Genomic DNA, 14778 nt, shown 5'->3' with positions numbered 1-14778 from the left:
TGTGTGGATCGCCGCGCTTAAGCTATAACGGTGCCGTGTCCCAATAGCCGCGATCGCCATATCGCCCCCGGCCGTGGCTGATGCAACCGATAAGGCCACCTTAGCTCAGGCTCAGCACAAGAGCACCCGCTTTCTACAGAGACCAGTGCATAACCTATGACACCTAGCTATTTCCTACCTTAAGCAAGCTGAGAATCTTGACCGTACAGCCGCGATGACCACGAAAGGCATCAACTCCAAGTCACCTACAATCCGCCGTATCCGTAAGCGCCCTCTGTCCCCCCCACTCAACCCCCAAGGCGGCTTGCAGCCGCCGCAGTACCTTGATGCGGTGGTACCTTCAATCTACGAGTCCCCTACTAACCGTGCTTAATCTACAGTGCGCGAAGCCGCTGAACTCTCCTCAACACCCTCCGCCGACTTCCACGCCCTCCCCACAGAAACAGACCTCTTCACCTGGCACTTCACACTTCGCGGACCACCCACCTCCGTTTACTCCTCGGGAATCTACCATGGCCGCATCGTCCTGCCGCCTACCTACCCTCTCCGCCCACCCTCCTTCCGTTTCCTCACCCCCAGCGGCCGCTTCGAGGTGAACCGCGAGATCTGTCTTAGCATTAGCGGCCACCATGAGGAGACATGGATGCCCGCGTGGGGTGTGAGAACGGCGCTTGTCGCGCTGCGGTCATTCTTAGAGACACCAGCTGCAGGTCAGGTTGGCGGTTTAGACACGACGGATGCGACGCGCCGGCAGCTCGCTGACCAGTCGAGAGGGTGGGCGTGTCAGGGATGCGGGAAGTCGAACGAGGAGATATTACAGGAGAGTGAGGAAGCTGCAAAGGCGTTAGAAGCAGAGGGAAAGGCGAGGCAGGAGGATACAGTACCAGATGAACTGAAGCTGGGATATAGGGAAGATATCGAGAAGGGGCCTGGGAAACCACAAGACAGCGCGGAGGCTAGCAGCGCGCCGAAGAGTTCAGCCGCAGCCGATGAAAGAACGGGAGACACAGAGGCGGAACTAGCAGAAGGATTTGTACAAACCGCTCCTCTCATACCAGTCGAGGCTCCAACTTTCACGCCACCACCTCAGTGGCAACCACAATACGCCGCCGCACAACCAGGACAAGCAGTACCCACGCCTACAAGCGCAGCACCTGCTTATGCCCCTGGACCAGCTCCAGTCCATCGCCATCAACCCGATTTCCACGCTATAGCACAGGGACATGCATGGCCTCAGCAACAAATGCAACAGATGCAACAAATGCAGCAGGTCCGACAAAATCAGCCCGACTGGTCGAACGGGGGCGTGCCACCATGGGTCGACCGCGCGATCCTGGGCGTCGTAACTGCGCTGGTTGTCATGCTGCTGAAAATTGTTCTTGAGTTGTAGCGATAAGTGTTGAGGCGGGCAATTTTCATTTTAGGACCATTGTTAGGCGTTAAGGGATATCATATGGACGAAGGCACAGACGAGCTGGCATCCACGGGTGTTGGTGATTGAACGAGCCTTGCGCTGGAGATGGAAAGCACAGCGTACTTTGTGTATATTGGGATATAAATACATGCAGATACCATTTAGAATTACTTGCGAATGCGATAGTTACCATCCGCTATCTATATAAACGCTTGAAACTGAAGCGCATAAATCAATGAGGTGATACACCATCCCATTACCACACCTTCTTCACCCCCTCTATATCATCAACATTCAACACCGCAACACCCTCCTCCCACAAAAACTTCCAGATCTCATTCCTCACATGCATCGGCCACGTCGGCTGATCCCAGTACCTCGCCTTCAGCCCCCTACGCTTCGCGCCGCGGATCTGCCCGCGAATCGTCTCTTTCTGCTCATCGGAGAGATTGAAGAACCACATTTTACCGAGAACTTCTTCAAACGAGGTTGAGGCATAGAAAGAGTTTAGAGACGTGTAGGAATCAGTGGCGCTTGTGCCGGTTGTGCCTTGGCCGCCGGGGGTGGTGATAGCGGTGGTTTTCGAAGCGACACCATTGGCATCCTCGTACATGTTTTGGAGGGGGGCGTCGAAGAAGGCGTCGCGGTAGGTGGAGTTGAATGTGAGGACATCGAAGGGAGTGTTTCCCGTCCCGACTACTGTGATGGGTCGTTGGTGGACGGTGGAGTTTTCCATAAATGTCAACCAGCCGCGCTCACGCAGCGGCTGTAGCTCGCGCAGCACTTCTGCCCAGGTTTGTGTGCCATCGGTTTTGACGTCAACGAGGAGGGTCAGGGATTGGCTGGAGTCAGCATCGAAGACGCCGTTCATTGAGCCGCTGTTGAATTCGGTCTTCGGGTTGTTATCTTCTAGGATCTTTACCAATGGATCAACGTAGAGAGATGTAAATGTGCGGTTGTCGGTCAACGAGGCCGTGTTGTGTCCTATGAAGAGGGTTTCCGCTGACGGGAAGAGCCACACGTCTGCTTCGACACTGATGCATCCTGCGAGGAGCGCGGAGAAAAGGGGGACGGTGCGCCAGTAGTCATTGTGCGAGTGACAAGGGATTGGCTGCACGTCGCGGAGGAAGTCGGTCGGGTACCAGGAGAGGCCTTCGCTCGAGGTGCCGGGAGCACCCCAGCGTGAGAGTGGGTTAGGCATCTGACCTGTGAAAGACGCGGCAAGGAGGAAGCACAGATTAGAGATGATGAGAAAAGTGCTTTGTACGCGTTAGAATTTAGTCAGACATGTCTCAGGGGCAACCATACAAAATTCCCCATACTAGCTTCCCCCCGCATACCCCGCCGCTCGCTTTCTTCGTCGGCTTCGATTTCAGGCCCTTGGCTGCCAAAGGGGTAGCAGCATCGTCGTCGTCATCGTTCACTTTCGCATACCCAGCTGAGGAGCGCCGCCGTTTATTTAACGGCCATAGAGGCCATCGGCTGCTCTGTTTCTTCTCCTCTTCGACGGCTTCCTTGGTCACTGGCCCGGCCTCGAGGCGCTCAAATTCGGCCTCGCGAATATCTCTCAGCGGGATATCTAAGTTATCATCATCGGTAAATTCGCCAGTCGAGATCCGGCGACCGGTGGATGAAGGCCCGGCTTCAGACATGATAAAAGCGCTCAAATGCGCCGAGGGGCGATTCCTCTTGTGGCGATGTCCGCCTTAAGTTGTAGTTGCTGTAACAATCAAATTCCAGCAATTGAAATAACACAGACCATATGTCTAATTTTAAAACGGTCAAAGTTGAACAATCGCACTTGATGTGCAAACGTCAACTTTAGTTGCGCCTTCGAAGTTCAAGAGATAGCCAGTCCCACAAGGCTGAGGCCCACACGGGAAAGTCGGCCAGCCACGCCAAAAACGGCGCCAAGAGATCTAATCGACCACCCTGATAAAATTCAATCTCAGCCTCGCCATTCACCGTCGCAACTACCAAATTTACAAATTTAAAAGATGCCGACGAAACACAAGCGCAGTAAAGCTGAGGATGACGGTCTAACGTGAGCTGCTCTATTTTCTTCTACCTATCACAATACTAATGAGTGCAGCGCCGATCTCCCTCCATCCGAAGTCGCAAAACCACTCGCAGTTGCCAGAGGCGCAAAATCGAATGGCATATTCAGCTCGGATAGCGCACCGGCGCGGAAGCCAAACAAGAGGAAGCGCAGAGATGATGCGGATGATACTCCGAGGGCATTTGCGCGCCTGATGATGTTTCAGCAGGGCAAGAAGCTCCCTTCAGGCCTTGACGATGGCATAAAGCCGACGAAAAAGCAAAAGCAGGCTGCGGCGGCAGCAGAGAAGGGGAATAAGCCGCAGGCACCCAAGGTCGATCCTGAACAGGTTGAGATACCAAGGATTAAGCCGGGAGAGAAGATGTCAGAATTCTCCGCTAGGGTGGACGCCGCACTGCCGATTTCTGGGTTGATCAATAAGACTGGGAAGGACGGCAAGGATCCATTAGGGTTGAAGGTGGGGCGAACCAAGACAGAGAAGAGAATGCATAGAATGTATGCGGAATGGCGTGAACAGGAGCAAAAGATACAGGATAGACGGCAGGAGGCCATGGAGTTGGCTGAGGAAGAGGAGCTGGACGACGAGGGAAGAGTGAAGTGGAAACTCGACCCTGAGGATACTGTCCAGACTGGGAAGAAAAAGAATGGAAAGGGAAAGAAGAAGAAGGCGATTGGAGAGATTGATGATGGAAACGACGACCCATGGGCAATATTGAAGAAAACGAGGAATGAAGGCCCGAACAGACTTAGCGATGTTTACCAAGCGCCACCGACATTTACAAAGATACCCAAGGAGAAATTCAAGGTCAGAGGGGCAAGAGTGGAGGTCGAGGATGTGCCGAAAGCGTCAGGAAGTTTGAGGAGGAGAGAGGAGTTGGGTGAGGTGAGACAGAGCGTTGTTGAAGGGTACAGGCAAATGATGAAGGAAAACCGCGAGGCGGCGGCTCTGAGGAGTAAGAAGGACTGAGAGGCAGATTCAAAATATAGAAATTCATGGGTCAGGACAAATATCATTGCAGTTATTCGATCTCAAACTTAGGGGTTCCTGTAATATTTTCCTCGTAGAGTCTGTGCCGGTCCGAGAATTAACTTCGAGTGCCACGAAATTATCCAGACGTCCCTAATCGAGCATGTAGGCCATTTATCTGGAGCTTTAAGATCTATTATTAATATCCTCTTCATATTCTCATGATAGATTGCTGGTGCTGAAAAGTGGAATGTCACGTGATAGTTATGAATGTACTGCAAATGCAATGGCTGGGCCTCGCCTAAAATCCGCCACAAGAAAAAAGTGGCATAACGGCTTCAAATTCACATCAAACCACCAAAAGCGCTCGAGTTCGACCTCCGGAACCATTTTCACAGAAACCTTTTCCACGACGCTAAGAATGATCGCAAACCGCTTTGCAAGATGGAGAACTCAGAAGCCGATGATTTTGAGGGCCTGATTGACTTCCTGGTCCAGGAGCTTGCCATCAATGATTGGAATAAAGGTAATGCGCCCACAGCCTTGCGAGTCCGTTCGTCAGCCTTGCTGGAGGGGAAGGTCTAGCTATTATCACAAGCCCTCATCAGGGATGGAATAAACATGAATTTATATGGTATTCCATTGGTGGAGTATACACTCGCGGATTTCTGGGCAGTGCACAAATTATGTGGCTACTTGGTCTGATGGGAGCTGTCGCTCCTGACACATTATCATAGCCCCGTAGTGCGGGGTTCAATCCCCTCGCAGGACCGTTTTTGCTTTTGCTATTATATTTTTTGCCAAGCTTGGAAATCGATATGCGGAACTTTTCTAACCTGATTCATAGGCCTCTCTGTCTCTGAGTTGCTCGGTCGCATTGAGACCTTCTATGATAACCTGGAGAAGACCAAACTCGACGCCAAGCATGAAGATGTCGGTGATGAAAATGGAGAGCAATTCCTGACTCCCGTACCGGAACCTGAAGTATCACAAAGGCCCATCATTGACCGCAGCTTCCAGGCCAGAGTCTGGGATACTTTGGTTGCACGTGATGATATCATTGTCGGCGAAGGAAGAGAGCTGTCTTTGGACGAAGCAGAGGCCCTGCCTATAAAAGAGGAAGCCCAAGATGAACTCAACAATGCAATCGACCCTGCTCTTCTTCTCGAGCCTCCACCGGAAGCAGAAACAGGGGTCCCAACTATCGAGTATCAGCCTCGAGTCCATGTCAATCAAAGACGCTTATGGCTTGTTCTCACCGGCCATGATGTGGATAAGACGAAGCTCCCCTTTTCCGAGTGGCAGCTACTGCTCGCCATTGCAGCCGCAGGAAATAAGGGGATACTCCAAGCAGAGGCTCGCAATACCACCGGGCAAGATAAAAGATCTGTTCCACGGCGCACAGATTTCCTTGCGCAAAAGGGGTATATCGAGAAAAAGCAGGTACTAGCTTTCAACCAAAAGACTAGCCTTCTCACGCATAAGATTTTCTTGGAGGCAAATGCTGCGCAACGAGATATTATCAACCCATCTGAGCTGCCGGCAAGCACGCTGACCCAGGATCTCAAGCCCGTCCCTGGTCATGAGCACTGGTCCGGCCTATTCGTTGACATTGAGATGGTCGCCCGCACTGCAGTGGCCATTATGCGTGCATGGGGAGTGATCCGACGTACTCACATATTAGCAAAGATGAATATCAATGATCTTCGACTAAGGAAGACTCTGGAACGGATTATGCGTAAGCTTTTCGAGCTTAAAGTCTGTAAACGAGTCAGCGCTCTCCTGCCAAACAATCCAAAGATTTTCAAAGATTGCATAAAATTTCTCCGGGATCCTACGGAAGATGAGTGGTCTCATTTCAAAAAGAGACTCACGAGCCAAGGTTTCAAGAATAGGCCATCGAGAGCGAAGCCAAAGAGCGAGCATAAGCCAAGAGCAAGGAAACGCACAAAGGGTAAGCCTAGCAAATATGCTGTGGAAGACTTGAGTGAAGATGCATTCGATGATGTCGAAGCCGAGGAAAGCGAAGTGTCTGATGGATACTTCTTTGATGGAGAAGACGAGGAAGCGTATGACGCTTCTGAAAAGCCAGCACCCATGACCACTACCAAAGAATCGGTGGAGGACATCATTGAGCAAGTTATTGAAACCAACCCTGGAGATGAGGGAATTTCGGAAGAGGATTTACTTGCAGAGGCCGAGACTGTATCAAATGAGGATCTTGTTGCGCTGTTTTCACCGTTTGACATTAGCTCGGCGTCGAATTCGGATAAACAGACGATACGCATTGTGCGGGAGCCTATTACAAAGTCCGGCAGGGAAATTTACCAGTACTATATGATGTCAAGCTTTGAGAGACGTGTTAGTAACGGAGAATCATCCTGGGATGGCGCGACTGTTTTGCACCGACCTACACAAACGAGTGGACGAATATCCGATGTTTCCAATTATCCAACTGTTGCGCCTCAACCTTTGGCGTCGTCGCTTGGTATTGCAAGTACAGATACGCCACAAACAAAACAACGCACAGCAACCACAGATATTGTTCCTCGAAAGGGAGAAGGAAGTTCAAAGCAAACTAAGGCAGCACGACCCAGCACTCTTATCAAGGGGCCTTCTACAATGGCGCCGTCTAGAACTACTATGCCATCACAGCCCGAAACTCCAAAGAGGCCCCGAGGCAGACCTAGGAAAACGGAAGCCAAGACAGTCACGTACACGTCCAATGACCAGCTTGAACGAGAGGCTGGTATTCCTGGTGCTTATTTTGACCTTCCCGATTTTCCAGTTCCGGAACAGATTCGAGGGCCGTCAGGATTGCTCCAAAGGGGGCGAAAACCAAAGCGGATGATGATGATGATTAAGTCTAAGAGATTAAAGGAGTTGGATTTAGCTCCAAGGCCTCCGAAGGCACAAGATAAAGCCTCCGTCGAGGCCGAGGAAGTCATATCCCAAATCCCAGAGGCCGCAGGCGATGACAACCTTGAAGATCAAGTTGCTTCAGCCGTAGCAACACCAGTTGCCAATGCCCAATACAGTGAAGAGATTACAAAGAAAGACTTGATCGACAGTTCTAGAAAAGAAACTATCTCAACGTCTACGTATACATCGCCGTATCCAAACGTTCCCATAACACCGTCCGTCCCAAGGCTTGCATCTCTTAGCAGCCAGACCAAGGCGGCGGTAGCCAATGGCCCCCAAGTACCAGACTCCTCGCAACCATCCGCCTACGTATCACCATATGCTAGAGGATACAACTCGCCATATGCAAAGTCACCAGAAATTTCCAAAACGCCAGCGCCCCAGCCGCAAAGTATGGGGACGCCGGCACCCAAAACTTTGCAGATTGGCCTCGACCCAAGCGCTACGCCCCAGTACAAATCGCCATACACCACTACTGACGGCCCAGCTGGACCTTCTAAAGCAGTTTCGCCTGAAGCACAGGTGTCTCCAGTGTTGCAGGCTTCGTCCATTTCTCAACCAGCTCAATCGAAGCTATACAAGTCGCCATACACTGCTGCGATTCGTTCCCCTAGCTCACCTCCACGTGAAGTTTCCCCAGCTGCCTCTGATCACCAAGATCTGGTGACCAGCCAACTTGTGGCTGAAATCGAATCTACAGCTCCTGAGTCTTCAGCTAATGCTCAGGGGGATATTTTGTTACCCGAGGGGGAAATAATTAGCCAGCCTGTAGCTGAGGTCGAAGCCGCTGCCCCCGAAGCTGTTGCGAATGGTAATGAGACTGCATTACCTGATGAAGGAGAGGCAATGGATGTGGACACGGCCGGTATTCCAACCGGCAGAGATGATGCAGAGGAACTGATTCATATTTCTGCTTCCAAGGATGGTATTGCTGGAAATCTGTGTCTGAATGACATCGAGACACAACTTGAATTCCTTCCACTCGATACAGAAGACTTGACATCTAAATGGATGATCGAAATATCCAAAATCTCGGTGTTTCCTGCCGTAGACACAGAAACTTCCGAGATAGTTGTTGTGGTTAAAGAAACTCAAGAGGAATCTGACGAGACCGCGGAAAAAGAAGTTAAGTTCCTCGTCGATCCTACGTCGATTGAGGCTGCCACAACTTTCGTAGCCAAAATTGGCACAGCGATGCGAAGGAAAAAACCAAAGAACAAGAGAATACCATTACCACCCTGGGCATTCCCAGTGCCGGATGGCGGCCCGAAACCATTCAAGTGCGACCAATGTGAAGGCGCCTGGAAGAATTACGAAGGCGTCAAGTACCACAAGACCAAGGCCAAGGTGACTTGCAATCCAAATTGGACTCGGCCTCCGACACCTCCTCCACCCGAAGAGAGAAGAAAGAGAAGCAGGGAATCGTTTGCCCTTGGTGATCTTACACCAGAAGAAGCTGCTCTTGTCAGTGCTCAAAGGGATCAAGATGGTGGTTGGTCACTTCATGACGATGGTGGTCGCCCAAAGCGCCGACAATATCGTCGTAAACAGACCGTCGAATCCGAAGAGCTCAGAGAAACCACTAACCTCGAAGAACCTGGGGCTCAGAGCTTGCCTTCGCATCGAATTGGAACTCCAATCCCAGCCGATACGGCGGCCGTGACAGCTATTGATGAAAGCCCTTCAAAATTTGCTACTCCTGAGAAACGCGCCATGCTCGCCGCCAGGATGAAACTGAAATACCCAACGGCAAATGACAGGGACAACATCGAGAGGAGAACAGGCCCGGTAATCACTCAGAAGCGTAAAGAAGTTATACTAGATCTGTTAGAAGCGAACGGCGGTGCGTTCCCAGGCGACCAAGGGCTGTGGTTTGCAATGCATGCAGCGTGGATGCAGAAGTACCCAGACTCTCTGATCCAAGATTACAAGTACTGCAATCAGGCTGTCGGGCTTCTCGAAGACGGTGGCTTTGTAACAAAGGTCAAGTTCTCGTTCAGAGATCGAACCGGCCGTATGCGTACGCGCACTGTTGTCACAAAAAAGGGGGTCAATCCACTGAGCCCTTTGGTAAATGATATCAAAGCAAATATTAAAGAGGTGTTTCCGAGGTATTACTGTCCGCCTGACTTTGAGCCACCTGAGGCGGTGCTATCAATGCTCGAGGCCAGAGAGTCGAGACCTTCCGAAGAAGAACGACAGAGGCGCATGCTTGCGAAAGAAAGGGAAGAGGATCCAAGGATTCGCGCTGCAAAGGAAGCCGAGGCCTTGAAAGAAGCCCGTATTATATCAAGTATTGTGGAAGCACAAAAGCAAACGACAAACAACGGAGAACAAGATTCGGATGACGAGAATGAGATTGTTCTTCTCAATGCGCCATTCTACATCCCTGACCCAGATGCTGAGGGCGAGACTGACGTGGAGTATTATATGGGACGACGACGAAGGAGACGGAAGAATGGCTTGTATCACAGACGTAGTGATAGCTTCAGAGAAGGACAGTCATCACGAATGAAAGCGCTATGGGCGTCGCTGAAGGCTCAGGGCGTCACATTAAAAGACCGACGTTTAAATGGCGATGTGGTAGGCGAGTCTTTAGATGAGTCGGGTTCTGACTTCATATCTTCAGATGTTGAACCTGAAAAGCAACCTCTCACTGCTGAAGAGCAAAAGCAGGCAGACTATGTTCAGCTCCATGGTTGGCAAACAGCACCATCGTTCCTCCAAAACACAGATGGGTCATGGGGCAAAGGACCATCAAAGCAGATGCAGGCAAAGATCCATATTCGCAAATCCGACTTACCAGAGCCAGTGACTTATATGCAAACCGCCGACAACCCAGCTTGGACTTTCCGGCCATTTGGTCACGGCGTCAACGCCATTCATGTCATGTCAGCAAAGCGTGGAGCAGTCCAGCAACAGCTGAAGTCACCTGGTAACATATTCCGCCCAGTTATCGTTCACAAATCAAAGCGCAAGACGAGAATTGGAGCCAGAGACCAGCTTGCAGGACAAAACTTCGGCCAGGACACCGTAGGTTCTTGGAATCATGGGCGAGGGTCAAATTTTTCAGGGGGGCTTACTCCAAAGAAACCAAAATCTGTTAGATGGGACGATGAGTCGGACGACCTGCGTCCGTATGGCCTTACGGTCACAGGCGAAGAGATGCCCTGGCCCGACTTCAAGCCACTACCACTCCCTGACAGCAGATTGAGGACAAAGTCTGTCATGCCAGAGTGGACTAACAACCCTGGGCTCGATTCTCTTATACAACAAGCACCGGGCTTTAGTCTTCCCAGTAAATCACCAGTTGAAAGGATCGGTACCCCTGACAGTTCTATCGCAGCAGCAGATGTGGGCTCCTGGGCAGCATCCAAAGGTCTGTTCTCAAGATCTGCTGCCTCGTTCAAAGATATGCTGCCCAAGGACCTTGAAAGCATCATGTCTCAGATGAAAGCTAAAGGGTTTGAGCTCGACACGAGGGAAGGATCCTCATACACAGATTTCATGGCCAAAATCATTACAACAGAAGAATGGGAACAAACCATCGGAGGCAGAACTTTATTGGGGATGGGAAATATTGCGCCAGACCATATTTATATCAACCACACTACTGAAGAGCTAAGGGGACCTCAAACCACCGAACCAGCTACCCTATCCTGGCTGGCTGATAACTCCTTTACTTTGGAAACTCTGCCTTACGAACTTCTTGTTGTCGATCCCGTACAACAACTCCTTTCGACGACTGTAAAGAGCAAACCTAGACGGGGCTATCAAAAACGCCAGAGAACAGAACAAGCCTCATCATTCTTTGGAATGGTGGAGGCCACGAAATCTGACTTTGATTATCTCTCACGCAAGCGAAAGTTGCCTGGCAGCCAGTTGATCGGCCAGCCCCGCCTCAAACGGCCTTATCGCCGTGCAGCTCAGTCGAAAGACTTCCGCGTGCGTCGCCACACGTCTTTGCCTGTTGATATCCAAGGCCTCGATATACCTCTCAACGATCCCGATTTCGAGGTATCTATTTCCTATCACGGAATATCCGGTCACCGTAAACGTACAAATGAACGGACCGTTATCTCTGAGGCTCTTGATGACCGCCTCATCGTCGCCGTTGTCGTTATACGGACCCTGACTGGCGGCCTTGACCAGAGTGTAGACTGGGTCCTCGTATCAAGACTCTTTCCACAGTGTACCATGAACTGGGTTCGTCGGCACTTCAATGTTCTCGCGGATAAACATGCAAAGCGATTAATCAAAATGACGGAAGATTTCCAGACGGCGTATTTAGCTGCTTATGAGTCTGGGGAACTTCCTAGAATGGACTACGACCATCTCCTTGATTACGATTGGGATGCACTTATCGACTGGGCTATGAAACGCACACAGCTCGTCAGGACGGCTACCGTGGACTTGCCAAGTACTCGAGAGAAATTCGATGAGATGTATGAGTTGCAGGACGTCGAAGAGAAAAACTGGAGGGATTCTTATTTCTCTAGTACACTGCCAGTGCATAAGCGTATTGCTCACGCATCCGCTAGCAACTTAACATTGCCAGCCTCACAACCTCCTGAGGCGCCCCAAGGTCCTCAAGACGACATGCTCCGCATCGCTCGATCATGGGCAAGAGCAAGCACGCTTACACCAGTCGATAGCTTTAATGCCACCACTGCATCCGCTAAATTACGGGGTCTTGGCCCAGAAATCATGCGCGACGCGATTTCGCAACTGGTCGAAGCAAAGGTCATCATGCCAGTAAACAAAGGCCGTCCGGCGCCAGGCCGCGGCTTTGAAGCCACCGATGTCCTTACGGCGGCTCTATCGCGTATTCTGACACAAGCTCATTATAATGAGGCGGTAGCTTACAAGGCGTGCCTCGATGAGGCTTTCAGGAAGGACGAGATAGTTATGCTGGAATATACGGCGAGCGAGGGAGAAATTCTTGCTACGACAAATTTACAGAGTGCGCAACGGATCGTTCAGACTGGACACAGGATTCCAATGAATAAGTTTGGGTTGACGGAGGGGAATTACCAGACCAAAAAGATGGATAAGACCAAGTTACTGTTTGATATCCAAATTTCGCCTTCGGATACCTACGTCTATGATGACACACACCCTCTGATCCGCTCAAATATGTTGTCCGTCCAGCACAACCCACCGCCGAAACCGCACGACGGGGCGCTGCCTCTGTGGTATGATATCAACGATCAGCTTATCCCGGGTTTGTGGCGCAAGGTCATGGGAGCAGTGCTGGCGACGATTATGCAGAGGCCGGGTATTGAGGCTAAGGAAGTTACACGGCTGCTCAGTCCGGCGCTGGAAGAATGGGAGGCAAGATTGGCGCTGGAGTGGGCATTTGGGGTGGATGCGTTGAAAGAGGTTGCACCTGGGACGGGGATCGAAGGGTGGACCGTTGGGGAGTGGTGGTGGTGGGTTGCAGGGAAGATCTGATGGCGCTTGGGAATGGGATGTACTATCTGGAGTTTGGAGGATAATTGCGCGTTGGTTGATGATGTTGGCTTTCTTTAGGAGTTAACGGGACTGGCGCATGGTTATGATTTTATGTAGGGTGGGAAGATACCAGGCGTTTGTACTCGGGAGTCCATATCACGCTCAACGGTGTATCAAATCAATAAAAATTCATAAATTAGTCTATTTTGAGCGCTAGCACTTCTTGATGAATAATTGTAGTTGATCTTGATCACCAATCTAAACACTAATCGTCTTGAAGACATTAAAGCTCTCTCCCGTTCCAATCAGCGCGCCTGGGATCTGCGGGTGCCAATGCGCCTCCTTTACTCTCTCCAAATAATGCACAAACAGCAGCTGCGGCGGCACACCCTCCTCTCCACCCCTCGCTTCCTCTTCATCAAGTTCCACGGCCAGATCCCACAGTGTAAGCGTGTCGTCTCCAGCAGCAACAGCCACAATCGAGTCCTCGGTCGGATGCCACTCCACACTCGTAATCTGCTCCTTGTGGAACCCAAAGCTCGCGACAGGGGTAGGCTTCGAGCTTGCTCCTGGTGTAGGCGCCGGCTTCCAATTGCGCAGATCCCAAACAGCCCAGACACCGTCATCGGCGCCAGACGCGAGGAGATGCGTCGTAAGCGGCGACCAGGACATGACGTTCACATCTGTTTCCGAAACCTGGACGCTCATGGCTGCGGAGCGAGACTTGGAGCGCACATCCCAGACTTTGATGGTGCCGTCGCTAGACGCAGAGGCGAAGACGTTGCGCTCCGAAGGCGACCACTGGAGCTCCTCAACGGAGCCCGTGTGGCCAGTCAGGGCGCGGGAGTCGGTGGCCCAGCCCTCGCCTTGGGTCCGGGTAGTGACATAAATAGAACCAGTGTTATCACCGGTTACGAGCTTGCCCGTCGGGATGAGAGGGGACCAGTCCACGGCGTACCCTTCGGCCTTGTGCATGCGCAGAGTCGATAGGGGCTTGTTGTGCTGGGGGGTGATAGTGAAGCCTGGGGTGTCAAAGGAGGTAAGGTGTGGCGTGACATCGTGGATCAGGACTTGGCCTGCCTCTGTCATTGTGGCTGTGAGAGTCGTAGGGGGGCGGGAGGAGTCCGACGCTGGGGTTTGGTGGGCGCGGATGCGGTTTGTGGTGGTGTTGAGCGGGATAGAGGCTGATTCGAGGATGGGATCCGAATCTTCATCCTCGTCGGAGTCAGACTCAGAGTCTTGGTCGCGTTCGTTGCGGGAAAGGCCGCTGAACTTCATAACCATGATCTGGTTCTCTTTCTCGCGCTTGGCATCGGCCTGCGTGCCTGCAACAGCGTACATGGTTGCGGGGAACGAGGTACGGTTATCGCCGAGGTTGTCTTTGATAATATCGAAGGACAGGCAGGGCCAGGGAGTGCTGAGAGCGTGCAGCATTTCGTATGTTGAGAGATCAGGGGAGAGCGTCTGGCCAGGCTCGAGCTTGTTTCGCCCGACTATGAACGTCTGTTGGTCTACCTCCATCGCCTCTGGGAATAATTAGCTTTGCGCCAGACAGCATAGAGGCGCAAAAAATAAACATACCAGCTTTTTCTTCTGCTTCCCTCTCGGCATCTGGTCTCCCATCCACTCCAGCTTCTAAAATCTCATCCTCGCTCTCAAACTCATCCTCGAACTCGTCCTCAAACTCCAGACCGTCTACATCATCTGCCTTCTCAACTCTCTTTCCTCCCTTCAACGGGGCGTTGCCCCTCTCGAATTCCTCCGCAGCTCTTTTTGACATCGTATTCCCAGTTGTGGTTGGACGAAAAAAGCAAAAATCTGAATTGGCGGGGTTGATGTTGTACTTTTTCGTTATCGACTATCGCCATGTTCGCGGGACCCAACTTTTTTAAGAGGCGGCCGCATCCCCCGGCGTCGCACGGATGATGGTTAATCCGCCCTTCGATACTTTTCGAGGCGTGC

General features: G+C 51.6%; 5 protein-coding genes across 5 annotated transcripts; 3 read left to right on the top strand and 2 right to left on the bottom strand.

The window, feature by feature from the left end:
• The first annotated feature begins 72 nt into the window (after positions 1–72).
• VE01_03260 (uncharacterized protein) lies at positions 73–1788 on the top strand. Its single transcript, XM_018272756.2, has 2 exons — positions 73–263; positions 381–1788. Exons 1-2 carry the CDS (start codon positions 215–217, stop codon positions 1388–1390), a joined length of 1059 nt encoding a protein of 352 aa, XP_018132528.1. The 5' UTR covers positions 73–214; the 3' UTR covers positions 1391–1788.
• AIM6 (Altered inheritance of mitochondria protein 6) lies at positions 1444–3239 on the bottom strand. The gene is made up of 2 exons (XM_018272755.2): positions 2723–3239; positions 1444–2673 (listed from the first exon to the last, which is right to left on the bottom strand). Exons 1-2 carry the CDS (start codon positions 3064–3066, stop codon positions 1671–1673), a joined length of 1347 nt encoding a protein of 448 aa, XP_018132520.1. The 5' UTR covers positions 3067–3239; the 3' UTR covers positions 1444–1670.
• Positions 3240–3317: 78 nt separating this feature from the next.
• VE01_03258 (uncharacterized protein) lies at positions 3318–4610 on the top strand. Its single transcript, XM_018272754.2, has 2 exons — positions 3318–3458; positions 3507–4610. Exons 1-2 carry the CDS (start codon positions 3412–3414, stop codon positions 4438–4440), a joined length of 981 nt encoding a protein of 326 aa, XP_018132521.1. The 5' UTR covers positions 3318–3411; the 3' UTR covers positions 4441–4610.
• Positions 4611–4767: 157 nt separating this feature from the next.
• Positions 4768–12999, top strand: VE01_03257 (uncharacterized protein). The gene is made up of 2 exons (XM_018272753.2): positions 4768–4966; positions 5288–12999. Exons 1-2 carry the CDS (start codon positions 4885–4887, stop codon positions 12814–12816), a joined length of 7611 nt encoding a protein of 2536 aa, XP_018132523.1. The 5' UTR covers positions 4768–4884; the 3' UTR covers positions 12817–12999.
• On the bottom strand, positions 12996–14667 carry RRB1 (ribosome biosynthesis protein rrb1). The gene is made up of 2 exons (XM_018272752.2): positions 14398–14667; positions 12996–14342 (listed from the first exon to the last, which is right to left on the bottom strand). The coding sequence occupies exons 1-2, from the start codon at positions 14594–14596 to the stop codon at positions 13075–13077; spliced, it is 1467 nt and encodes a 488-aa protein (XP_018132524.1). The 5' UTR covers positions 14597–14667; the 3' UTR covers positions 12996–13074.
• Between the last annotated feature and the right edge of the window lie 111 nt (positions 14668–14778).

Source organism: Pseudogymnoascus verrucosus, assembly GCF_001662655.1.
Source record: "Pseudogymnoascus verrucosus strain UAMH 10579 unplaced genomic scaffold scaffold_10, whole genome shotgun sequence".
Lineage (NCBI taxonomy): Eukaryota > Fungi > Ascomycota > Leotiomycetes > Thelebolales > Thelebolaceae > Pseudogymnoascus > Pseudogymnoascus verrucosus.
This window is presented reverse-complemented; position numbering and strand designations above follow the sequence as displayed.